The sequence below is a fragment of the Rhinolophus hipposideros genome, assembly GCF_964194185.1.
Source record: "Rhinolophus hipposideros genome assembly, chromosome: 20".
Lineage (NCBI taxonomy): Eukaryota > Metazoa > Chordata > Mammalia > Chiroptera > Rhinolophidae > Rhinolophus > Rhinolophus hipposideros.
In genome coordinates, this window is record NC_138066.1 from 42068401 (window position 1) to 42096337 (window position 27937).

At 34.5% G+C, this 27937-nt stretch overlaps 1 protein-coding gene across 10 annotated transcripts in view; it reads left to right on the top strand.

The window, feature by feature from the left end:
- HELZ (helicase with zinc finger) overlaps positions 1-27937 on the top strand; it is a 137470-nt gene that overhangs the window by 38987 nt on the left and 70546 nt on the right. For all 10 annotated transcript variants that reach the window (XM_081027344.1, XM_081027339.1, XM_081027341.1 and 7 more), the window contains 8 exons: positions 4455-4506; positions 5863-5938; positions 7909-8107; positions 8554-8661; positions 9719-10016; positions 18966-19233; positions 21993-22326; positions 23157-23287. In XM_081027344.1, the coding sequence (XP_080883470.1) occupies positions 4455-4506; positions 5863-5938; positions 7909-8107; positions 8554-8661; positions 9719-10016; positions 18966-19233; positions 21993-22326; positions 23157-23287 (1466 nt within the window). The remainder of the gene's footprint in view (positions 1-4454; positions 4507-5862; positions 5939-7908; positions 8108-8553; positions 8662-9718; positions 10017-18965; positions 19234-21992; positions 22327-23156; positions 23288-27937) is intronic.

Sequence of the window (27937 nt, forward strand, 5' to 3'; positions counted from 1 at the left end):
TTTTCAGTGTAACTAAAGTAGTAGTCCTTTTGGTTAATGAACTGATATTTTAAAAAATCCATCTAGAAAAAGCTAACAAACAATGGTACTCTCATTTATTGCACACGACATATTTAAAAATAGCAACAACTTGTTATTTAAAAGTTGGGCTGAGCTCATATTTAACTTGTAAATGCTAGTGGATGAGGATAAAGACGAACCAAAGGCTGGCTAATAAAACGAAAACAATTCTCTAGTAAAATTGAAAATGCCAAATCAATGGATTTGATTGTGAATTTATAGGAATTCTAGCAATATGAAATCTGGCTGCTTTCCCTGAAGATGTCAGTAAAGACTGAAGATCATAAGCTAATTGAAATTGTCATTCTGTCTCGGGGTCTTAGCATATAAAAAGGATGTTTAAAAAAAAACACCCCAAAAAACAAACATAGTACATTGGAACCTAAAAGCCACAGTGGCCAAGTACTCAGCGCAGGCCAAGCCTCTCATTTTTACCAGCTCTTTTGATGAGGATGTGTTGTTTACCAGACCCTGCCAGACTGAGAGCTGTAGTGTCCATATAGGCATATTCTGCCTGTTTGCCGATCATCGTAGATGCTGACTCGTGAAACACACCATGTATTTTATTTTTCCCTTCTAATCATTACAAATGCTTTAGCCTTCATCTTATGACCAAAACATTTTACTCCCATTTTTTTGCATATTTGATATATTTATTTTGATAAAATTTTCTTTCTATTTCTTTGTGTCTTCAGTTTCCTTTAATAATATCTTGTAGGTTTTTAGTGTATAGATCCTTCACATCCTAGGTAGTTTATTCTTTTTGTTGCAATTGCAAAAGGAATTGTTTTTTTCATTTCTTTTTCTGAAATTTCATTGTTAGTATATAGGAATGCAATGGATTTTTGTACATTGATTTTGTATCCTACAACTTTATTGTATTTGTTTATTGTTTCTTATAGTTTTTTAACGTAGTCTTTAGGGTTTTCTATATAAAGAATCATGTCATCTGCAAAAAGAGTTTGACCTCTTCATTTCCAGTTTGGATGCCTTTTATTTCTTTCTCTTGCCTGATTGCTGTGGCTAGGACTTCCAACACTATGTTGGATAACAGTGGTGAGAGGGGGCATGCTTGTCTTCTTCCTGATCTTAGAGGAGAAGCATTCAATTTTTCACCATTAAGTATGATGTTAGATGAGGGTCTGTCATATAGTATAACCTTTATTATGTTGAGGTGATTTCCTTCGATAATTGTAATTTTTAATCATACAGTCTGATAAATTTTTTTTTCTATGCAGTAAAGATCATGCATTTATTTAACTCTGTTCATAGTAAAATACAGATTTCAGCTTACTCTGGGGCTCTTCGTTGAAACTGTACTTTTATGTCTTTCTTTAAATTTTTTTTTAAAAGATTTTTTATTGGGGAAGGGGAACAGGACTGTATTGGGGAACAGTGTGTACTTCCAGGCCTTTTTTCCAAGTCAAGTTGTTGTCCTTTCAGTCTTAGTTGTGGAGGGCGCAGCTCAGCTCCAGGTCCAGTTGCCGTTGCTAGTTGCAGGAGGGGGCACAGCCCACCATCCCTTGCCGGAGTCGAACCGGCAACCTTGTGGTTGTGAGGATGCATTCCAACCAATTGAGCCATCCGGGAGCTCAGCAGCAGCTCAGCTCAAGGTGCTGTGTTCAATCTTAGTTGCAGGGGGCGGAGCCCACCATCCCTGGCGGGACTTGAGGAATCGAACTGGCAGCCTTGTGGTTGAGAGCCTACTGGCCCATGTGGGAATCGAACCGGCAGCCTTCGGAGTTAGGAGCATGGAGCTCTAACTGCCTGAGGCACTGGGCCGGCCCCTATTCTTATAAATTTTTTAGAGGGAATGTTTTAAATTCATACTTGAAGTCAAGATTTAGCTTTTGTATTTATACATTTTGTGTAGATGGAATCATATTTTAAGAGCTAGTGTGGGACTTTGGCACTTAGCACTTGCTTGTACAATTTAGAGAGATATTTTAATGTATCTTTTTGTGAGCATAGCATCCTTGTAATGTGAACAATTACAACTGATTTGTTAGCTTATGTATTCTGATATTTAGTCCTCACTTTACAAAAGATCGGGTTGTTTTTAAAAACTTATTAGTAAGTGGTTTGAGAATCAGAAGACATTTTCCAGTAGAAAGAGTTATTACAACAGTTTAGTTCTAGCCCATCCTGAAAGGTCCAATTTAATCAACAACATATAAACTATAGTGGTATTGTTGTTATACCCAGTTAGCATTTATGATATTTTTTTCTGTGGTACAAGACACTCCAAATTTCGCCTTGGGATACTGTTTCTTCCTTCGATTCAGTTCGGGATTTACTCTGTACCTGTGCCGTTCAAGGTTCTGCAGGATTTGGAAAGCTGAAATATTCATGAAAAACATTCTGGTGGGTCAGTCTGAGATGCATATAGCTAATGTCCTCACAGGGCAGCCTGTGGTTACTAAGTGCTGTAGTGGAAATACAGGCAGAGAAAGGAGAGATGAACACTCTGTGGGGAAACCAGGGAGGCAGGAGTGTGGGAACTGAGGTTAAAGGATGGGGGCAGCTGAGTAAATACCCGGAGGTGACTTGGTACGAGGTAAGATTGGCCGTCTGTTCGTTCAGGGGTAGATGAGACAAGCAGTAACAAGGGCCTTACCTAGGACTGTGGCAGTGCGTGTAGAGAATCTGAGAGCTATTCTAGACCTGGTTGGGCAGGATTGGGACAATACTCAAAGCAAGAAAGAAGAGGGAGAGTTCAAGATGGTTCAAGAATTTCAGTCTGGCTCTCTTTGGGAAGATGAATTCGTTAACTTGAGATGAGCATTGAAGGAGGATGAAATTTGGCGTAAAGCTGATGAATTTTGTTTTGGACATATTATGTTTGAAATACTTGGGTGATCAGCCTGCATCTGACATTTACTGAGTACCCATTATATGCTAGATCCTCTTGAGGGGCAGGAATGCAAGAGGGCAGTTGCAGGCCAATCTGTACATGCTTGACAGTGATGCAGCATGTAAAATGCTGTAGAATAGTTAATAAAAAGTGCTATGGCTGGCACTCGGTTGGAATTGGGGGTATGAAGCTTAGAGTGAAGTTAGGGCCAGAGGGACGGATTGGGCATTTACGCACAGGGTAAGATATGTACCAAGGAAGTCAAGGAAACCTCGAAGTGAGAGTGAGGGGTCTCCAGCCATGGTCTCCATTGTGGGAGAAGGGCTCATCCCAGAGTGAGGGGGACCTCCTTGGTAAGATATGCTCCCAGGCCCCCAAGTGGTGGCATTGCACTTGATAACAGCCCCCTGCTAGTTGGTCATTCTCTAGGTGGTAAGAAGAGGAGAGTGAAATGAATAAATGGATGGAAAGTGCTACTCCGTTGGGTTCAGGACTGGAGACTTAGATGTCTTTTCTTTTGCTGGCAGGCAGTTTTGTTGTTGTTTTCTTTTTTTTTTTTTACTTTTTATTCAGGTAAAATTCACATGACATAAAAGTCACCATTTTAAGCATTTTGAAGTGTAGATACCATGGCTTTTAGTACATGTAGTACAATGCTGTGCAATCATCAGCATTATATAAATTCAGAACATTCCATCGTCTCAAAAAGAAACCCGATGCTCATAAGCAGTCACTGCCTACACCCTCGTACCCCCGGCCCCTGGCAACTACTTATCTGCTTTCTGTCTTTACTGATTTTCCTAGTCTGTCATTTCCTATAAATTTCCTATAAATCATACAACATGTGGCCTTGGGGCCTGGTGTCTTTCACGCAGTGTAATGTTTTCAATGTTTGTCCATGTTGTGGCATGTATCAGTACATCATTCCTGTTTATGGCTGGATAATATTCCATTGTATGGATATACAGTGTTGTTTAGTGTTTTCCAGTTGATGGATATTTGTGTTGTTCCCACTTGAAGGCTATTATCAATAATGCTGCCTAAAGGTCAGCCAGAAGTGAGAGTTTAGGGTCTTCTCAGGTCTTTCCTGAGCATGTGCCCAGGGCATGTGTGTGGTATTTAGGTTCCTAGGAATATGTGTGAGCTTATTTCCTTAAGCATATCATTGCCTAGTCTTTCCTCCCAAGCTTTTTGGTTAATCTGATGTTTGCCCCAACTGTTACCTCTTACCCCACATGGCAGTGACTAAATACATTTACCTTTAAACATTTTCTACAAACAGCTTTCTCCTCTGCTAACAGGTAGTTTTTATGTTGGAAATCTCTATCAGTTTTATTAATGAGGGCCACACAGGTACTTTTCCATATTTAAATATAGTTTAATATAGAGCAAAAAATATCATTTGAAATATTAATGTTTGTTAAAAATTTCTAAATATTCAAACTCAACCTTTTAAAAAATGTTGAAAATGTCCAAATTTAATTCAACATCAACTGGATATTTCTTATTATAAAAATATCTTTCATTTGAAAAATTGCAGACAGCAACTAGTCATGTCCTCTCTGGATGTCACCTGGAAGACTTCGAAGAGGGTAAGTCCCAAACTCCATCACTTCTGGTAGTTGTGATTCTGGGCATCGCTGTTGTATTGATTATTGGGAGGACATTTACTGAGTTACAGTACATGTAAGTGGTGGTGGAGGTGAGGATATAAAATTTTAATTTTAAGAAATAGGTGTAGATGAAAGCAATTTATTCACTGGTCCCTTTTCATAGAATAATGGAGTAATGGAGGTTACTCCAGAGGTCATCTATTTCATTTTCTTACCTGCAGGTAGTTCTAAATTTAAAACTCATTCTTAGTAATCCTTAAAGAGGGGGCCTTCTCCTCTCTCTATCCCAGGCTAGTACAGTTATTACTTTTTGGAAGTTCTGATCTGTAAACTGAGTTATTCCTGCCACTATTAAAATCCACAATCTCCTCTTCTCTTGTTAGAGGAAAAGGAATAGAGATCAACATTCATGGAGTGCTTGCTAGATACTGTGTACTGTGGTAGTGGCTTTCACAAAAATATGTACTGACTTGTTAGAGCTCTTCACCATCTTTTTGATGGGCGATGAAACATTTATTAAGATTCAGTCATTTTCCTGGACACAGCTAGTAAGGAATAAAACACAGTTGTAAATTCAACCTGGCTGAATATCTTTTTTTGGTGGAGCGCAGTGACTTGTGAGGAAATAGAAAATAAGGTCCTTGAAAACTTCTAGCTGCTCAGCCTTTGTAGCTCTAGCCTTTTCCCTCTTAAGCCTTATTTTATTTTCCCAGGTTTGTATGGAACCTTTTATGTAAACAAGTCAAAGTGCATTGTATTCAGAAGTAAACAAACGTTAATTTTTTTTTAGCTCCTATCTCAGAACTCAATTTTTTTGAACTTTATTTTAATGATATAAAAGGATTACTTTGTATAGTGACATGTGTCAGACAAACCCTAAGGAACATGGGTGGTAATGTGGAACTTCTCACTGAATATGCATTATTGGAATTTGTTCTACAAAATTTCCTTCCAGGAGACATAATTTTCTCATTCTTGTAGTAATTCCTAGTAGAGACACATCTCATACTTAAGAAATGACAAGCATGCCAGCATCCCCCCTTTGGCTGTTATGGAAGGTACTGCACTGGAAATATGCCCATCAGTTGCTAGGATAGAGTCAGGGTCATAGATTTGAGTTAGCGGCTGGGTAATTGCTTCTTCAGTGATTTAGGGTTAATTGATTCAACTCATTTGATTGGTAGATTACTTTTTTGATAGAGGCAAGTATGTCATGTCCTTTTTACATAATCTGGGATGATGTATGTGGAGGGTTTATAGAATTTCTTACACATTAAAATATCAGAATTATCAGCAAGCCTCAAATGATAAGACTATGTCCTGATTACTCTCTAGGATCTTGTAATGGTTGGCATTTCCGCCCACCACCTAGGGGAATCACAAGCAGCGAGGAATATACTTTGTGTAAAAGGTAACGTAATTTTTTTTAAACCAATGACATGCCTTTTTTCAAAGGGTAGTTAATTTTCCTTCACTTTTTACAAGAAGATAATACTATGTGAAAGAAGTATAATGATTGAGTAAAATGGTATATTTTCAAATTGAAACATTGAAGCCATAGTGGTCATTATCATTAAATAATGAAAGTCAAAGCTGTGATAAGCCTTCTTTTAGTTATAAACAACAATGATCTAAATGGAGATTGTTAAGACTTTGTTTATAAGTCTCTGATAATACCAGTTGGATTATTATGACTGAATTTAATTGCTGGTCTCTGCTAATGTGAAATTTACCTAAATTATTGTGATTGAAATTGAAATGACTTTGTATAAACTGACGTAGAGGGTAAAGTAGATGAAGAAATGCTAAAATATTTTAATAACTTTTAAGAAATAATCTGTTATCTTCATGTAATCCCTATATATAATTTACAAGTCATTTATATTTGGTTAACATTTAGAAAAGAGAACTTCAGTTCTTTTTATAAGAGCTAGTAACTAGTAGGATTTTAGATATAAAATGTCATTACTCTAGATTGCTTTTGATAATGAGGGAAATTTGATATGTAGTTTTGATGATTAAATAGTTAAGACATCAGATTTGATTTTGTAATAGAAATAAACTAAGTAGTGAATTTTGAAAATCCTTGTGACATCTAGACCACAATCTTATTATACAAAGGAAATGTAAGAAAATTTGTAGTCTAAATGAGAATGTTATACCTTCAACTTCTAGGGAAATAATTAAAAACAAAGCAGTAGAAAGACAAAGAAATATTTGGCTCATTAAGACATACTTAAGAGAAATAAATACATGATTTTAAATGTCTTATGAAGCATAAGCACACTTAATAGTATATTTAAGTTCAAGTGCTTTGTGTAGCATCTAGAAAATCTTATATACACTCATCTTTTCCAACAGGGTGAGCCATTTGATAATTTAAATTGTGCTGTGGTTCATTTTGTATTTCTTACTATCCATATTTTTCCAGTTGACAAATTGTCTATGATATAACATCTTCTTGTTTCCATTTTGCTATTTATAATTTAATTTTCCTTTTTTCTCAGATCTGTTGATTTTTTATGTTTCAATTGTTTAGAAACTGATTGGATCCATAATTTTGCAGAGTATTTAAAACAAAAAATTAATGATCAAAATCTTACATTTTTATTTGTTTTGGACCATTGAATTAATTGAATTTTCTGAGTCAGCAACACTGAAAAACCATTAACTCTGTAACCTTTAAAATGAAACTTTATGATTTATGAATTTACGCATTGAAGGATTTAATCTGACTATTGAATTGTGATTATAATATAAAACTTTTATTCTTTGTTTAAAACTTCAAATAAATATAGTCCAATAGTTTTAATGAAATGTAGGTAATAGTAATATAGAAAAGAGTAAAGGCACTACATTTGAAGGTGAAAAGCGCAAGTCTTAAAATGATAATTTAATGATATATTAAAATTTTTTTCAGAATGAAATTCCTGGTATGTGGAAAATTTTCTTTAGGTCATATCATTTTGGGAAGTAGGACATACCTGTGTTTGACAAACAAATCCACTTGATGTCAGTGTTGCATTAAAAAAATTATGCTCTAAGAGAAATTGTCTAATAGAGTTGTGATACCACGAAGGAGGCTATCTTTTCAATGGTGGTTTTTGTGGGTGGGGGGTGGTTATGATTATGTTCTGCTTTAATACCCGCTTATTCCAAAGAAGGAGGTTAGTGAATTTGGGGAGTTGCTGTTTTGATTAACTGTTGTAAATGTTCTCTAAACCTCTTCCTCCTCTGTGCAAGACAGTATGATAAATGTGGCCTTTCAGGAGACTGAGTTTTGTTTTTGTTATGGAAGAGTCAGAGGGCAAATGCTGGAAGTTTATCTTTTAAGTGGTCCAACAAAGTATATGATAAAACAGTCTTTCCTATTCTACTTAGATTTTTAGAGCAAGGAATCTGTAGGTATGGTGCCCAGTGTACTTCAGCACATTCCCAGGAAGAACTAGCAGAATGGCAGAAAAGATATGCTTCACGGTTGATAAAATTGAAACAGCAAAATGAGAATAAACAGCTCTCAGGCAGTTACATGGAAACCTTGATAGAAAAGTGGATGAATTCATTATCTCCTGAGAAAGTGGTGAGGAAAATAAACTGCATTTTTTTGTTTGTTTGTTTTAAACAATGACCTTGTTTGAATTTTGACTTTATTTTGTGCTATATTTTGGTTTATTTCGTTATCTATATGAAGAACTTGATTCTTAATTGAGTTTTTCATAGCAAAAGTAGACCCATTGACTAAAGTAAAGAGCAGAGAACTAAGCCATTTGTTTGGAGATTTGCAGGTATACTAATTTATCTTCATTTTGAGTTTTCACTGCCATTTTTTGTTGTTAATTTTCTTGTGTCTCTTGTTTTAGCTTTATTATATTTTGTTCTTATACAAATAACTGAAAATTAATGTATAAAATACATTTGTAAACAGTTCTCTTAACATCTTTACTGTTGACATTTATTTACCATGCCAGAAGTTTTGTATGTGCTTGTAGGAATCAACACAGAATGTTAACTGCGCTCTATTTTCAGCTTAGTGAACGTATAGAAGGAGTAAAAGTAGAGCATAACCCAGATCTGTCGGTTACTGTCAACACCAAAAAGTCTCACCAGACGTGGACCTTTGCTCTCACGTGTAAGGTATGAATGTTGTGCTAGCCAAATCATGTAAATTGTTTTTTAATTTTCTTAAAGCTTTTCTGGACCTTTAAATCTGCGCTAAAAGAGCATTGAAAACGTTTTAATCTAGGTACATTTTAATGCAGGTTCTATGTTGTGCTAAAATGTATTTCTGTAGTTTAATCATTAAAGGTACAATTGTCTTCTTAGATTTTGAGTAGGTGTTTATTTCAGATGCTTGCTTATTTGTTTATTTGGTAAAGATGTCTTTGATCTGTTGTCTTCCAAACTTGGGACATAGGATGGGGTTCATGGCTCATGATTCACTATTTAAAAATTGAATTGTTTAATCTGGCAGTTCTAAGATACTTAAACAATGACAACTTGTTTTTATATTTGATTTGATGAAATCACAAATTCTGTAAGAATGGGTTTTTAATGTGAGACATTTTCTGCAGTGCTTCCCACGTTGAATTATAAATATTCAAAGTTTAAGAATGAAACAAAGTAAAAATTTCTGTGAATATGTGCAGTGGAAAAGTTTTATGTACTTTTTTTTGGTGGTGTTCCTTCCACTGTACCATCCGCATCTTGGGATGAAAAATCTGGGAACATTTAGCATCGGCCTTGAACCCAATCCAGTGCCTTCAGGGGTAACTGCCCTCCTATGAAGACTTCCTACTTGAGGCTAGATAAAACTTTTTTAGGCCAAGGAAAGTTGGAAAGTTAGAGGTCAGTGGTATGTAGGGTAATAGCCTTTGCCACAAGGAAAGGTGAACGTATCACAGAAAGAGCAGGGAAGCTAGTGATGCAGCATAAATATATAATTTTTAAAATTTCAGCTTTACTGAGGTGTAATTGACATCATAAATATATCATTTTAACAACTAACTTTTTAAACCACTCTGATTTTTTTTCTTCTTAAATGGCTTATAAGCACAATTTGTATTTTTGACATAGTATCTTAGAAGCATGGGAAAGTAGAAGTCCTTGATGGAAATATTTTCGTTGAAGAGCCCAATTACAATTGGATTTTTCATCCCCGTGTACTCAATGAATTATTTTAACTTCCTTGTAGCCTGCAAGAATGCTGTATCGCGTAGCATTGCTTTATGATGCTCATCGTCCTCATTTTAGTATCATTGCAATATCTGCCGGAGATAGTACTACCCAGGTATCACAAGAAGTCCCAGAAAACTGTCAAGAATGGATAGGAGGAAAGATGGCCCAAAATGGATTAGATCATTACGTGTATAAAGTCGGGATAGCATTTAACACAGAAATATTTGGAACTTTTCGCCAAACCATAGTTTTCGACTTTGGATTGGAACCAGTACTCATGCAAAGAGTAATGATTGATGCAGCTTCTACAGAAGGTAATATTTAGACTTTTTTCCCCTGATACGATGTATTAAAAGGCACTATCATAACGACATTAAAAGATATGTATTGGCCCCTAAATATTCCATGGATAGGGAGGCAATAATAAGGAAAAAATCCCAAATTAATCGACTGATTTACTGTGTAATGGGATTAGAATGGTTCACATTATGCCGTGTTCTCTTTATACAGTCATCAGGCAAAGCTCACTTTGAGGTTCCCCAAACTTGTATGAGTAGATGATCAGGTCTGTTTTGGTCTACCAACTGTATTTTTAAAGGGAGATCATTTTAGCACAGTAAAACTTTTTAATATTAATTTGGGTAGAATATAATTTTAATGATAATTGTGAATTCACCTGCGATGTCTATTTCCTGTCTATTTCCATGTCCAAAGTTAACTTTGCTGATATTAGTACATTATCTCTGAACCAAAAGTCCTAAATATAAGCTTTCATAAGTTAGTTTTGTACATTTACTAGTGTAAAGGAGACCAAGACAGCTTTAAGAGGATTGTTCTGTGTCCTTGGGAAGAAGTCCCTGGTTTCAACGTGTAAACACCTGTAGAAGAGGAATTTCTTTGTACATTGTTGTATTACTGCCTGTACCTACATTTTATGCCAAAATCCAAAAGGACAAGGAAAGGTCACGTTAGCCTATATTTCTTTGGATCTTGGTTGGATTTATAGATGCTTTATTTTATTTAACAAACAGTAAATATTTATTTAACAAATACTTCACATAGCAGCGTATATGAAATTTGCTTTTGTATTGACTATAAGTCACCATGTGGGGAAGATGTTTTTTTACCATGTACCACACTGTCCTGTTTATAAGGACATAAACTTTTTCTTTCATGCTTGCACATGCTAGGATTGAATTTTTTGGACGTAGTGAACAGGTGGAAGTATTCTGTCTGTTTACTTTAGCTGCTAGTAAGGTTAAAGCAACATTTGTGCCCAAGTTGAACAATTAGGCATTGCTTTCTTGTACATGTGCTAATATTATTACCCAAACTTCATTTTACCCTTATTTCTCACTTACTTTATTTCTTTTACTTGTTTTTATTGTTGTATTCTTTTTGTTGTCTTAGTTTTCTTTGGAATCAAAATGTTAGCTCCCGTAGCCAAATAGATATGATAATTGACAAAATACAAATATTTGGTTTACATTTACTAGTCAAGAAGTTAGTTGGCAAATTTTTTCTGTAAAGGGCCAGATAGTAAATACTTTGTGTGTTACAGGACATATGGTCGCTGTTGCATTGTAGTGAGACAGCAGCCATAGACAATATGTAAATGAACGGGCATGACTATGTTACAATAAAACTTTATTTTCAAAAACAACCGTAGGCTGAATTTGTCTTGGCTGCTGTGCTTTGCCTATCCCTACACTATTAAGTTACTTTTGGACACTAGAACTTGAGAACTACTAGGAAGCACTCTTTTTCAATCAAAAGAAGATTTAAAACATAAAGAGAGACCCACGTGCATTTCCCCCTCTCAAATAGAACTCTGAAAAGATGCTCTTGGGTTACATGTGGGCTGCATTATTTATTTATTTATTATTTATTTTTTCATGTGGGTTATATTTTTAAAGTTTGCTTTTAAGTTAACTTAAAAGATTGGTGGTTTGTAACTCATGACTCATTTCCCATAGAAATAGTTTGTAAGTGTCATCAAGAATCTGTACCGGTTAATAAAAGCCTACTTAATAATATAAAGTGTTAAATGTCTGCAATAAAAAGTAGGAGAAAAATGATGCTATTAAAATAGGTGATAATGAGAGAAGGTGGTGATTAGGATTTCAGGGCACCGTCCTGGGCGTGAGACATTGAGAGTATTTTGGCAACTTTTGCCTCAGTTATGTTCTACTTTTGCAGTGGAGAAAAAGAGCAGTGGACACATTTCAGAGTGAAATAGAATTGGATTCGAATCCTGATTTTCTCCTTATTGCCTGGGTGACACTGGACAGAGTACTTAACATCTCTGAGCTTCGCGTGGGAACATTTGTAAAATGGGGCTAATATCTGTCTTACTGAATTATCGTGAGAACTAGAAGCAAGCCTTGCATAGTATCTTGCATTTAGTAGGCATTCAGTAAATAGAACTTATTATTTTTATCATTAGCCATAATTTCTGGCTGATAAACAGAATGAAGAAAGTAGGGAAGAGAGAAGGAGGATTTTTTTTGTTTTTTTTAATGAGGACCAAGACTTGTGTTAGCAGAGGGACTAAAATGCAGAAACGAAGAACCAAATCATGAAGGCCTCAACACCTACAGGTCGTATAATGCAATACGGGCGATCAAAGAGTTGTCCAAACACTGATGATTTGAGTGCGATAACTGGAAGAAATAGTCTCATCTTTGATGTTTCTAATGTATCAGTTTGAAAATGTAATAAGTTTTATATTTCATTCAGATATGGTAGGGGGAATTAATACAGTGAAGGATAGTTTCCCTTTGGGAACCAATACTATATATATCCTTCCCCTTTTTTATAATACTATATTCTTTTTTTTTAAGTGACCTCTTTGTAGTTTGGTATCTTTGCCTATTTTTTTTAAAAACAAGGTTTTACTTCTATGTAGTTATGTTATAGAAAATAATTGAAAAAATTAAGCATTTTCTTGAACTAATTCGGAAACGTTAAAACACTATCACATAGTGAAATCTGCTTTTCAAGGACAAGAAAAATAGTACAAGAGAATAACATAAAATGTACAAAAACATATTTTATGATGTGAGATTTTGAACACTGTAGAAAGGAAAACTTAAATCTAGGTTTAGGCAAGCTAGATGATATTTGGTTGATTATTTTGTTGTTGTTTAAATTAACTGACCTGTTGCGATAATTTTTAGTTCTATCTTTGGCTGCTATTTTCTCTACTCTTAAAATTGATGTCCTTGAATGTCTGGATGTTTTTGTTAAGTTCTTAAATTTTTTCTTGTGTGCCTATATTTGTTTCAATATGACTGGGTACAGTGTCCCAACAGAAGTTTGGAGAAATGAAAGCAGTATATAAACAGTATAACGTTTGTTTCTTGCTTCTATCTTAGTGCTAGTATTTTTGGTTGTTATAGCAGAGTGCTTGTCAGCAAAAAAATCGAGGAGAAAAGATTTGTTTATGTGAAATCACAATTTTATAAAACATTCTGAAACAATAAAACAAATAGTATAAAATTTCAGTCTCATTTGTATCTTTTCCTGGAATACTTGTGTGGATAACATTCAGAGACATTGAAAGCCAGAGAACTTATTTGTTAAATGGTGACAATGTGACAGTCTGGCTACTTTCACCTCCAGCCTCAGCCAGTTCATTATCTGGTCTTCCTTGGCCTAGAATTAGGAGAACAGTGTCATTTCAGGTACAAATTAGCCAAATGCAGTTGGGACTTGGGGAATTGAATTAGGTCTGGGCTTTATCATGTTTCCATACAACTTTTATAGTAGTACAAATTATATCATAATACAATTTGGTTTCTACACACACAGGAATATAGTGATGGTGTGAAACTAGAATTTGAATAGGAAATATCTTTATCACTTCTTCCACTTGATTGGCTGTTGGTTGTTTAAGATTTTATCCTTAAATTAACGTTGGGGACTTATATTTCTCTTCCATAAAGTTATAAATTTGGACCATGGTAGGTCATCTATTAGTTCAATGTATCCAATTTCTGTGTTCCACAGAAATTAATAGGTGATAGATATATTAATAATAGGTAAAGAGTTCCATGTCCAAGTACATTTGGAAATGGTGCATGCTTTATTTCCCTCTTAGAGATTCACAGGGCACTGCAGTAAAGGCTCAGTATCTGTCAAACTGATTTGATCGTGGAACTTAGTTACATTTAGTACATCACTTCTTGAAACTTAAAATCAAGTTCTGTAACAGACATTTCTTTTTCTAATTTATTGTTCATTATTGAACTAAAAATCCTACTTGAGTCATTCAAATTTGAATTAGGAAAAAAACCCCAGGTTTGTTTGTTTCCCCGCCCCCCCATTATTTTCATGATATCTAAAGCATCCACACCTTTTCTGTTTGCAGGTCATGAGTGAATGTTCTTTCCACTAGTCATTATATGCAATCCTGCAAACTCCTTGGGAAATATGTATAACTTTAACTTTGCCTTTTTCAGTGTTTTTCCCTTGTTGGTGAGGTTCAGGTTCAGTAAAGGATACTGTATGTACTAATTTTTTTTTTTTTTTAATTAAAGATGTGCCTCTCAAAAGTGTGTGGCAAAAGACATCTACAAAAGAAGGAAATTAGTGAATTTCCTCTGTGCTTAGAAAACAAACTGCATTATACACTTTGAATCATGGAAAGTTTTTCTTGGCAAAATTGATTGGGAATTCTGCTTTGAATATCTGAAAGCTACATGTTGAAATTAATTCTCATGTTTAAATTTGAAAACTTGGTAGTACACATTTCTGTACTTTGAATCTAGCAGCAAATGTTAACATTAAAATTTAGTATGACTTAGAAGTGATATCCAACTGCCCAAGTAGTTTGTAAATTAAGTACATGATTTACTGTGTTTCCCCGAAAATAAGACCTAGCCGGACAATCAGCTCCAATGTGTCTTTTGGAGCAAAAATTAATATAAGACCCAGTGTTATGTTATTTTATATTATATTATATTAGACCCAGTCTTATATTATAGTAAAATAAGACCGGGTCTTACATTAATTTTTGCTCAAAAAGACGCATGAGAGCTGATGGTCCGGCTAGGTCTTATTTTCGGGGAAACATGGTACTAAATGCGTTCGTCTGGCTGAGATCTCAACTAGGGCTTATTTTCGGGGTAGGTCTCATTTTCTGAGAAACACGGTAGCAGTTTTGGTGAAAAGAATGATGTCAAAATGGATTACTGAAATGGTAGTTTGGGATAACTTGTGGATTTTATTTTATTGTTAATTTGGGCATGCAAGATTTGTAAAGCCATAGACCAAAAGGTTTTCTAAGGATAAGAATGTGGTATCTGCTTTTGAAATTAGGAATCATTTCATCTCATTCTTTTTAAGCCCTAGATAAACATGGCTGTTTTTAATAAATTCCGTGTTTTCCGTAGTTGTATAATTCTGTAGTTGTATAATTCCGTAGTTGTATAATTAACATGCATTTATTGCATGCCTCTTTTGTGTCAGCCCTTGTGCTGGGTACATAGAACACTGGATTTTTTTTTTCCTCCTTACTTTCTTCTTAATCATTCTCCAGGTCCCATTAAGGATAATTTTCAAGTCTGCTGTACTATATACTTCAAGAAAAAACAAACCAACCCTTTGGATGCTTTATTAGAATAGTAACTATGTGGCTGAAATGAGAGCACTGCTATTCTCAGTAATCAGAGGGCAAGGGGAGTTGGGAAGCATCTTATGTCAGACTAGTTATTCCAACCTTGAATTCTATTTTTGACAGCAGCTCTCCCCTTATGTTATCTTTAAAAAATTAGGTATATTTTAATTATGCCTGATTTTTCTTTTACTTTTTTTCTTATGAATTTCTCTTAAAATATGTTTATAGCTTCTACCTACCACATCTCAGGGTCACAAATTCCGTAGTTGTATAATTTCTGTCAGGTTTGCTTTCAGATTTATTTTTACAGGAGTTGGTTGATAAGTCACCTGTTAAACTCTCCCTACATGCTTTTATGAATATTGACCCTAACCTGTTCACTTTGTATCTTTTCCAGAGTGTTTCTTATTTTAGCCTAATCTAGGTGATGAAAAGCCCTTACCAAGGATGAACTGACTCAGGCTGCCCTGAGTAGTACATGTCTGGGTTAGATGTTAGCAGATAAGCTTGTGCTGCTGGTGAGGGTGAAACGAGCCCTAGTAGTAGTAATGTCCAGTCCCATGGGGGAACCTTGTCTCCCTCCTCTATTTAAAGAGGAACTCTTAAAACCCAATGACCTTTAAACACTATAAGTTAGATGGGTAATAAAACTGGTTTAATAAGCTGTTTCTTACAAATGAGAGGATTGGAGGCAGGAGTTTGTCTCAAGTTCAGATGAAATGGGGAAAGCAGAGGTGGTTTTTGCAAAATGTATCCTTAGTAGTCACTGGCCACAGTTCATTTTTTGACATCTGAGTTAATGACGGAGGTCAGTAATTGGTAGACTTTTTGATGTTGGCATACATGGAGATTTTTCAAGATTCTTTTTTCTGTTCCCCCAGCTCTCCCTTCCCCTGTACAATGTTTGTAGTCATTTAAAGAATAAATGGAATAAAATTTACCATTGCTTGGGAATTGTTTTGAAATTGTTATCTGCTTAAAGACACTAATTTTAAGAATTTCCTAAAATCAGAGTGGGAATCATGGCACTACATAGGTAAAATAAGAAAAAATTACTGTTTCTCAAAAAGCCTGAACACGTACATCTAGCCCAGAGTAGAATGACTTTCTGTGTAATCTGCTTTGCATATTAAATAGGTGATACAAAAAGCTTTTTTAAAGGAAAGCCGTACTGTTTTAGGTCCATTATTATCCCAGTTACTTAAATCTCAGGAATAACTACTGTGTTTCCCCGAAAATAAGACCAGGTGTTATATTAAGTTGTGCTCCAAAAGACACATTAGGGCTCCTGAAAAATCCTGCGAGGGCTTATTTTCCGGTTAGGTCTTATTTTCAGGGAAACACAGTAGTGACTTTTTAAAGAATATGAACATAATATTGATCTAGGCATAGTCTGAATCAATTTGTTATTTAAAATAAAATTATGAAATACAGTTCCCCCACTCCAAAAGAGTAGTTAGACATCCTTTCATTACATATTGTATAGATTCTTAATTACATAGAGTAGTTTTTAAAAACGAGTTGGTTATTTGGTTTGTCACTGTACCCTTGCTGTTTCTTTTTTGACTTGAATTAAACAAGAAAATTATATACATCCTTGTTATTTTGATAATAATTACCATCTGATTTTCAGTGATAGTATAATGTATTTTAGGAGTATAGGTATTTGTGTAATTTGAATAATTTTTTTATAGCTATGATCTAGTGAATGAATAGGCAGGGCCCAATTTTAGAGTGATTTAGGAAGAAAATGTGATTACTTTATGAAACTTTTGCAGTTGACCCTTTAACAATTCAGCGGTTAGGGGTTCCAACTCCCTGTACAGTCAAAAATCCAAGTATAAGTTTTGGCTCCCTCAAAACTTAAACTACTAATAGTCTGCTGTTGACCAGAAGAAGCCTTACTGATAACACAGTCAATTAACATATATTTTGTATATGTACCGTGTTTTCCCCCAAAATAAGACCTAGCCGGACAATCACCTCTAATGCGTCTTTTGGAGCAAAAATTAATATAAGACCCGGTCTTTACCTGGTCTTATATTATAGTAAAATAAGACCGTGTCCTATATTAATTTTTGCTCCAAAAGACGCATTAGAGCTGATTGTCCGGCTAGGTCTTATTTTTGGGGAAACACTGTATTATGTACTTTATTCTTACACTAAAGTAAGCTAGAGAAAAGAAAATGTTACTAGGAAAATCATAAGGAAAATACATTTACAGTATTTATTGGAAAAACTCCATGTATCAGTAGACCTGCACAGTTCAAGCCCTTGTTGTTCAAGGGTCAACTGTACTTGTTAGGCTGTTGCAAAAACAGACCATCATTGTCCCATCCAGAGTATTTTAAAAAGGCAAATTTTTAATGAGCAGACCATCTTTATAGCTTGATGATTATAGTTGTATTTATGTTGCCAAGGAGCAAAGGTTAGAGATTAGGGCATTTACTTTTTTCCCCCCTTTTTATTACATTTTTACATTTAAATTAGCGCCTTTACATTTTAATCTTTATTAAGATATTAGGATAAGCCATTTTCTATGATTGAGAAATTTCTATTGGTGGATGACTATGTTTATAATTTATACATAACATTTAAATGTAGTAAAATCTCTACCTAAGCAAAGCATGGCAGTTATGCATTTAGCTTGCATTTCAAAGATAGCAGAAGATAATTTGTCTTTGTATTTTGGAGACTAACTGACCTCTGTTTAAACTTTTTATTATTTCTTCCTTAAATTTTAATGAGTTGTGAAATCATCTTTCTAGTTATGTTATATATTAAAACTGGACCTTGGCCTGATTAGTCAGTTAAGCAACTTATTTTTCTTTTATTAAGTTTCATATTTATAGGTGTATGTATGTTCCCCCAATAGAAAAGTAATATGCGTTGCAGATAGAGAGAATCTACCCAGTGCTCAGAACTTACGTTATGATGTATTTCGCCCTGTGCTGGTATTTGCTACATTTTTTTCCCCAGAGATGTCAGACTTTGAACAGTCATTCATTTTGACGTTGTGCCTTACTCACAGTATAATTTAAGTAAGGCTAAGCTGGAGTTTTCTAACATGGCATTTGAATGGTACATCGTATTACACATTAATGTGGAATTAGCAGTGTTTTCCATGAATATTTTCTAAAAGAGTTTGGTTTGTCATAAGTTGACTTTCAGAGAGTTTCACTGTGCTTCACCACATAAGAAAACATTTAACCTTTACAGTTTTCTGATCTTCTCTTTCTCTAATGGGGCAGGTATTGGTAGTAGGAGGAGGATGTGGTTGTCACCTGATAGATTTTGTCTTAGGAGGAATTTATCATATCTTCTTCCTGCAGGTCAGATTTCTCTTGACTGAAGAGTTAAGTTCTAAATATTAATCTGTATTTTTTAAATGTTAATAACTATCTCTGGTATGTCTTAGTCTGATGTGAAAAAGATGTTTTTCACATGGATTCCTATTTTATTTTGTTATGCTAGACAAAATATTTCTGATATGGGGAAAATACTCTGTCATATGGATTTTTGTATTCTGTTTTTAAGAATTTTAGCTTTAGCATGTAAAATTCTCTTACCAAAAGGTGTAATGTTTTATTTAAGAATTTTAATGTTTTGTTCCTTTATAAATGTGTTTTTCCCCCCCGTCTAGATCTTGAATACCTGATGCATGCAAAACAACAGCTAGTAACCACAGCTAAGCGTTGGGATTCTTCTTCTAAGACTATTATAGATTTTGAACCTAATGAAACTACTGATTTGGAGAAGAGCCTTCTTATCAGATACCAAATTCCTCTCTCTGCTGACCAGCTGTTTACCCAGTCCGTTTTAGACAAATCATTGACCAAGACCAACTATCAGTCACGGTTGCATGACCTTCTTTATATTGAGGAAATAGCCCAGTATAAAGAAGTCAGCAAGTAAGTTCCATTAGAAACACTTTTCTTTTTTCTGTTAATCCCCACTTTGGATGGTATTTTTCATATTTAAAATGGAGGAGTTCCTATCTGAAGACAGGTCGTAAAATGGTTGTAATTCAGTAGCTAAACATGAGCTTCTTAAGGCTAACATTGTGTTTCGCTTATCTTGGTAGCCCTAGTGTTTAGTATATAGGTCGTTTCCAAAAGACTGCCAGGTGCTGGGAGTACAAACAAGTGATCCCTGCTCTTCATCAGGTTTCTGCTTGTGGTAGTCAGAGCAAGCCCTCAGTGGATATTTGTTTAATATACAAAAACTGAAAGAGGTCACACATTTTGGAAAGCAATTTTAAGGATGAAACGATTGAAATTGTAAGGAAAACTGATAACAAAATAACTTTACAGCAGTTTATAAATGCTTTAACATATTTTACATTTTATCCATGTAGCACAGGTTAAGACCAAGTGTTTAAATCAAAACCTTATTTGAATCATTATAGGAAAAGTAATCTTAGAAATGAACGTTTTTGAATGAAGGAAGATGTTAATGAAATAGTTGTTATATTTGGCAGTAGCACTCTACTTTTTAGAGAAAATGGAATGAGCCTTAAAAACTGAGCCAGTTACGAGGCATGAACACATTTTAATAAGTAGTTCTCTCTTTTCATACAGCCTAACTAACATGTTTTTCTTTTCTAAGCTGCCTTGTTGGTACCTTATCCTTAACATTATTGACACTGAAAGGAAAAGTGAAAACTTAAAAGATACCTTGTATTACTCTATAGATTAAACATGATCTAACTTTTGGAAAGTATTTTATTCAAATTAAATACATGTTATATTTACAGAGTCAGATAGAATATATTTGTGTGCATGTATTTCATTTACATTATCATAGTTTCTTTTTCCTTAAGAAAGAACATTATGATAAATCAAATACTGGGATGAAACAGAGCTTAAAAGCTTATCATGATCTTAGAGACCGTTTTGGAGTACCATACCAGAAATTCAGAAAAAATTATAAATTAACTTATATTTGTTTAGTATTTTATTAACGTTTACAAATTATTCCATATACATTACTTTAGAACTTATAACTAAAGACTCATAAGCTTATAGATTATTTCAAAAATAATGTTTTAAAAATAGAAATTTGAATGAAAAAAGAATAAACCCTACAAAATTGTGGAGATCAGATTCTGATCAAGAAATTAAGTGGATAAAAGTTCACTCTGAGAGTACCTTGCAAAGGCTTCTAAAGCCAATGTAAGAGGGGCTTAAAAATATCTGCAACATGAAGTGAGCACTGGTGGCAAACTAACTTGGTATAATGTTTTGGAGGCTACTTGGCAGTTTGTATTAAAGGTCTTCAGAAAGGTTGAACTTTTTGATGTAGTAATTCTACTTATGAGGAATCATCCTGAAGAAATAATCATAGGTGAAGATAAAGATGCCTGTACACAAATGTCTTTCAAAGAGTAGTGAAGAATAAGTTAGGTAAATTACAATACAGCCATCTAAGCAAATATTGTATAACTATTGAGATTATGTTCTTGAAGAATTTAATACAGTGAAGATGGTCACGATATAATATTAAGGGGAAAAATATTCAGATGTGTTATTTTCTGTAAATATTTTCTTATTTTTGTAAAAATGTTTCTCCTTATAATTTTGTAACTTTAAAGTTCAAAGTGGACATTCAAAATTTTAATACAGTGTTTTAATTAGATTGTTTCCTAATACTGTAAACAGTACAAATGTTTCCATTAAAGAAATTTGTAGTGTTCTAAAAAACTAAACCCTTCTAAAAAAGAGTTTTTTTCTTTTTCCTTAAGAATTTATAAGACAACCTTGACATCGTATATACAAACGAAGATCTGAAAAAAAACAATTCAGTAGTACTGTTAAAAACTAGCCTTTTCCATAAATGGCTATGTAGATTTTAAAACAATTTTACAATAAAAATTTTAAATCTTCTAAGAAAACGTACAGTGTTCTCATTCCTACCACTTTGCCTTCTCTCTTACAGTACCATCTCAGAATGGCAAAGAAGAGCTGTCCATTAGTTTAAATGTTTCCTTCAATTCATATTACTTGGCTGTGTAAATTAATCTTGATTCTCTGCACTTCTTTCTCACACCTTCTCTCTCATGCTCACTTGTACTCCAACCATTGTTCAAGAAGACAGCCTTTAACTTCTCTTTCCGTAATTCCTGTGTGACGTATGCCTTGATGAAGCCATGAACGAAAATTTTTTGGATGTTATTTATTAACAGTATTGAAAGAGAAATTTATGGTTAGAGTCTTCTGGTAATAAATCTACCTGGAGAGCATCAGTTTAATAAAAGTCCATTGTAGTTTCAACACATTTCCTTCTGCTTCTAGGCGATTTTAAAGTCTTAATTGTCCCGATGGTGTGTTCAAACAGACTTTCATATTAATTATACATAATATTTCATTTTGTTAAAAAAATCATGCTTCATTTTAAATGCTCAGATTTTAAACAAAAAGGTGTGCATTCTTTAACACAATTACGTGTGTGTCTTGTTACAGGGTGGGAGTTTATTCACTTTAAAAAAAAGTTTTGTTGTCTCTAGTTTAGATTAAAAGGCAGACAACAGATAGTATGTAGTTTGTAGCTTAGTGGAGTGGAATTGATAATGAAGTTTTAATTTTTTGTATGTTCATATTTGATGTGTTTTACTCTTTTCGTTAAGTTTTTGATGTAAAATATTCAAACTTGGTTTCTGCTTCTGATTTAGGTTCAACCTTAAAGTGCAATTGCAGATTCTAGCAAGCTTCATGCTCACTGGGGTTTCTGGAGGTGCAAAGTATGCTCAGAATGGGCAACTTTTTGGTCGCTTTAAGCTTACTGAAACACTTTCTGAAGATACTTTGGCTGGACGGCTGGTGATGACCAAAGTCAATGCTGTTTATTTATTACCAGTCCCTAAGGAGAACTTAGTACAGACCCAGGGAACCAAAGAGAAGGTTTATGAAGCTACTATTGAAGAAAAAACAAAAGAATATATATTTTTAAGGATATCCAGGGAATGCTGTGAAGAACTTAATCTTCGGCCTGATTATGACACACAGGTACGTTTTGAAGTGTGGCAACAGTCTCTTTGTCAGCTGATGCCCTACTGGTTTGGTTTTCCTCCTTCTGCCATCACCAAAAGTGCAGTTCTTCGAAGTGTTACATTGGTAGGTGGAGACTTGAACCTCTGGTTAACTCTCAGATAAAATAAATTCTCTTTAAGTAACATCTAAAATATTCTAGTTTTGTGCGAGGTCAAGCTTTCTGATCAGAGTTTTAAGTCAGCAATGGAAGAACAGACGAAAAGAAACCAAGTTACATCCTGGTAACAATTCTCATCTGAAGTTGTATTTGCTCCTGTTCTCTTTGTCTTTATGGATTCAGAGGTGAACTGTGTGTTCAGTCTGCCATATTTCACTGGAAAACTAATTTTTTTCTTTTTAAACATTAAAGCGGTGAACAGTATTCATTCATAGTAAATCAACACCGTGTCTTAGGGCTGGTTTTTGTCACTTGAGAGATGATATTTTACAGATGTTCTGATTTTATCAAATGTATTCTTCATAGGAATGGTGGAATCATAGCCTTTATCTTGAGATTAATTTATAAGTGCCTTGGTTTCTCTTGATGTAAAACGAGGTTAATAATAGTACATACATTATTGGTCCTATTAAGTGAGATAATCCATGTAAAGTGCTCATCACAGTGCCTGGCACTAAATAAATAAATGTTAGGCACCATAATTGTTATTAGAATATAATTGTAATACAAAAGAATCTCTAAACTTGGTCCCCTAAAAGATTATCTATAAAAAGTATTCTAGTGAGCTGCAAATGTTGATGTTTACTGTAATGCTTTAAAAAAAATTTGTTTTAATTTTGTGTTTTAGGTTGAACTTCAGTTTCAATTAAATCGATTACCCCTCTGTGAAATGCATTATGCGCTAGACAGAATCAAGGACAATGGGGTTTTATTTCCAGACATCACTATGACTCCAACCATACCTTGGAGTCCCAACAGGTACAAAAAGGCGATATCTCATTACAGGAAAATGTTAATGTTAAATTAAATATCTGTATCAAATAACTCAAGCATGCTTTTATAAGAAAGTTTTCCTACATTCTTGAGATATTAATTGAGGAATGAGAGTAAAACGAACACGCTTAGAATGAAACATTTAAAGTTTTATCTATTTTCTTCACTTTTCCTTGGAGTCTATATAAGTTCTGCTTTTCTCAGCACCCTTAATTTGATAGGGTGCCAAGCAATTTAGGAGTATTTCTGAGTAGAAGTTGAATGGGAAAATTAGGGCCTTTCTAAAGTGTTTCAAATAGTTCATTTAAAATAACTTTAATATAGAAGGCACTTTTGTAATTTAGCAAAATGAAGAAAGTGTCGTAGATGATGGTACTTTAGAAGCTACTCTCAAGTTAATTGTTTTGTAAATATTTTTCAGCTTATATTCTGTTTGGCACGTCTTTACGTGTAATTAAATATGATACTTCTATTTTGTTTCTAGAATAACAGCAGTGATGCCTACATGACTACACCTTTCTTTTCATCCTTTTCATTGGGTTTTATCCTCTTGGCCCCTGGCAGTGCTCAGCTCACCCCATACTTTTTTTGTTTTTTTAAATCTCAGTTGCTCTACACCATAGAAGTTTATTTATCACTGTGTCAATCCAGTCGTGGTAGCCTGGCCCTGTTCCATCTCTGATGGCAGCTCTGGAATCTTCAATAAGTATCTTCAGTAAGGTTTCCAAGGTTACCCTGGGTGTTGGCATCCAGCTGGCACATGGGAAGAATGAGCACAGAGCATCACGTGGGACATTTATGGGCCAGGCCTAGAGGTGGCAGGTATCTCTCCTCTTCACATTCTATTTCTTTTGGTCCTAAAAACAGAACCAAACAAAATACGCCTCACAACACAAAAACTAAATCATTGCTCCCTTGTTTTCATTTACCCTTACTATTCTATCCCCATTCTTCTTTTTACTGCCAAAACTCTTGAGCTGGGATAGTCTATCTATTTCCAGTATTCTTATTTATTCATTCTGTAATCTCTGTTTTCCACTTCCTCAGTTTCCCGGAAGCAATCAGTGATCTAATTGTAAAAATCCAGTGACATCTTCTCAGTTCTCATCTGGTTTCTGGTTTAGCTTCTCTGCATCCTCCCCTTTCTTTCCATTCTTACAGCCCATGCTTAAGTTAGAGCTGGCCTATTTCAGTCACCTTCTAGTCTGTCTTCCATCCTGCTGGCTGTGTTGTGTCTCTGTTCTCTGGCCCAACCCACACATTTCTTTTATAGTTACTTTGCTACAATAATCATTTCACTTCACTGCTTATACACCTCTGAAGGCTTCTCCTTGATACGTAGATAAAATCTGAGCAGCCTAATAATAGACTCCTATGTAGTCTCATTGGTAGAGCTTTCCAACAGTATTTTTTCAGGTTTCTTTTACTTTGTTTTACTTCACACCCCTGTTCTCCCTCTAACTCCCCATGCTCTAGATCAGGGGTGTCCAAACTTATATCAACATTGTTTACCAAGGGCCGTATGCGGTAAAATACACAACCAGCCGGGCCACTCACTCGAGGTGAAGTACGTATCGCCTCACCTGGTTTATTTAAGTAAACTAAATATATTTTTGGAATTTGCTGCGGGCCAATTAACAATGGATTGCCGACCGCAGTTGGCCCGTGGGCCACAGTTTTGACACCCCTGCTCTAGATAATATATTGAATTACCTTGAAGTTTGCTTAATTTTCCCTACTCTTATTTGCCTCCTTATCTTTTTAAAAGTTCTTTAAAATTTTAAAAAAGTTGTGGTAAAGTCTACATAACATAAAACTTAGCAACTTAACTATTTTTAAGTGTACAATTAGTAGCTTTAAGTATATTCACAATGTTGTACAGTCAATCTGCAGAACTTTTTCATCTTGTAAAACTGAAACTTTATACCCATTAAACTCTGCATTTGCCCTCCCCCAGACCGGTCTTCTCATCTGTAAATGCTGTTCTCCCTGAAATGATCTTTTCCCAACATTAGTTTATTGAAGATCTATCATCTTTTAAGATTTAGTCTAGCTCAAGTGCTCTCTCCTTCAAGTAGATAAACCTTATCCTCCGTTTCATTATTTCAACAAATATTTACTGGGTGCTTACTATGTGCTAGGTTCAATCAGTTTTGTGTTTTCAAGCATAATTTCTCTCAAATTAGTTTTTGTCAGTTGTGTACATTTCTGTTGTTCTCATTAGATTCTGAGCTTTTAAAATACTAAAAAGTTTTCAGTTATAATTGACATACAATATTATATTAGTTGCAGGTATACAGCATAGTGGTTAATCATTTATATAACTTGTGAGTTTATCCCCCCAAGAAGCTGAGTACCCACTGAGCTTTTTAGAGGAAGAGATTGCATCTTATTTATCTTTGAATCTCCAGCAGAGACTTGCACATTATTAATATATGACATTTAAATTAATAAAAATTCCCACTTTAGAGAATTAGGGTTTCATATGTGAGGCCATACTACAGTAAATTATTAGGCATTTACTTGATATGCTCATTTCTGAAAATTATATAGTATATAACAATATATTCAAATATCCTTGACTGCAAGTGATAACTGTAAATGTTAACTAAGAAAATGTCAAGTAGCAGAAAACTTTTAAACAGGAAGGGATTCCATAGCACTATAATCATAAATAGTAATTGAAAGGTCTGGGAACATACTGAGAAATCATTAGCCATTTAAAATCTTTTCTGGAATAAGGTGAAATATAGATAAATGAAGTTCAGAAATTATTCTTGGGCATGTAGTGTATAAATTAATAATAATGTGTTAAACCAGGGGAAAAACGAACTTTGAATTAATTTGGTTCAGGGTATAAAATAACACTTTATTCAGAATAAACTTGAAGAGACTTTATGTTGTTTAAATTGTGAAAGTAAGAGATTATGCTTATCAGCATGTATATTGTAAATCTTCTTCCCTTAATTTAGCAGGTGGTACAATAAATAAAGACAATTTGTTTTACTCATTGGCTTTGTAAAAATATTCATCATTCATGACCGGAAACTCTAGAGATGACCAACATTGATAAAATTTCTGATCTGCTTTGAAGCATTTATTTACACTGAAACAATAAGTAGAATGGGCTATATAAGTAAAGAGATACTGACATATTTTAGAATTATACCTGTAAATCTGTCATTAATCTCTTAGATTTATACTTGTGTAGATAGTCTAATATCCATTCATAAGTTCATTAACGTCCCCGAATTTGAAAGATGTTGTTTTAAAAAAGTTGTCCTTGTGTTTTGAAAGTGTGCTGGTCAAGTAATAGCTCCTTTTTCTGAAATCCTCAGAAAATATTATAGTAATAGAAGCTAATATTAATTGAGCACTTATTGCTCAATTATTTTTCTAAAAAGTGTGTATGCATTATCTCATTTGATCTTTAAAATAATCATCTGATGCAAGTATCAATATGTCCACGTACAGATAAAGGAACCATGGGGTCAGGTATCAGAATCATAGTGGTCAGGTATTGATGCAAGTGACACTTCACTGAACTAACTGTGGCTTCAACATGTAGAGATAGAGGTCCAGAGGTCAGTGGTCCAGGGCTGGCCCAGGGTTCTGCAGTGCCATCAAAGTCATGGTTTCCCTCTCCTCTCTGCATGCTGGTTTTCTTCTTGATACTTGTTGCCTCATTATCAGATGGCTACTGCAGTTTTATTTACCACAAGCTCATTCCAGCCAAGTGAAGCAGGAAGGCAAAGGAGCAATAAGGGCTTTCTTCTAGTGAGGCTTTGGTTTTGTTTTGTTGGGTATAGAAGCCCTTCTGAAGAACTTCCTTCTACATCTCATGGACTAGTGTTGGGTCTCCAGCAGAGGAGGCCGGGAAATGCAGTGTTATAGCTGTCTAGGCCCAATAGAAGAAAGGGAGAAAGGGTGTGTGCATGGTTTGGGGGTAACCATTCCACAGTGTCTGCTACATAGATTAGATCTGTATTTAGCAATTATCTAAAGCAATTTCCTCTTTTATAAAAGATGAGACATTGCTAGGGATTGGCAGAATTATGAGTAAATAAACTGGTTAATGCTTCACACTTTGGAGTAAAATGCTTGAGCTTTAGTGAATGGCTTCCAGGAAATCTAGTGCCACTGCTCAGAGTCCTTTTGCTTTTTATCTAAAAATTTTTTAATTTCAGAAAAATAAGTAATGGCATGTTTATATGGCCTTTCTAAGGTTTTACATTTTTTAGGAGAAGTTTCTTTGTTTGAAATTATCTATTATGATGTAGCATTAGTTATAATTTTTTTTTAAACTGTGTTAAGAACATATTCCATAAATAACTAGCTTCTAATTTAAGTAGAGTATAGCCTCACAGAGAGGGAATTTCACTACACCACATCCTCCTACTTCAGGGTTATTTTGTAGGCACTTTGCAAATTTTCTGAGTCTCTTTACACACCCTTCCTATTTTGGTTCACATCCTTATCATTTTTACCATAGTTGTTGCGATATTTAGTATTTTAATTGTAGTTGGGAGAAGAAAGAATGCTGTTGATGCTCCACTTGGTTTGATCCCTTTCAGCATCTGCTGTCCATTTAAATCTTCGAAACTCAGCCAAGACATAGACAGGAGACTAGGAGGC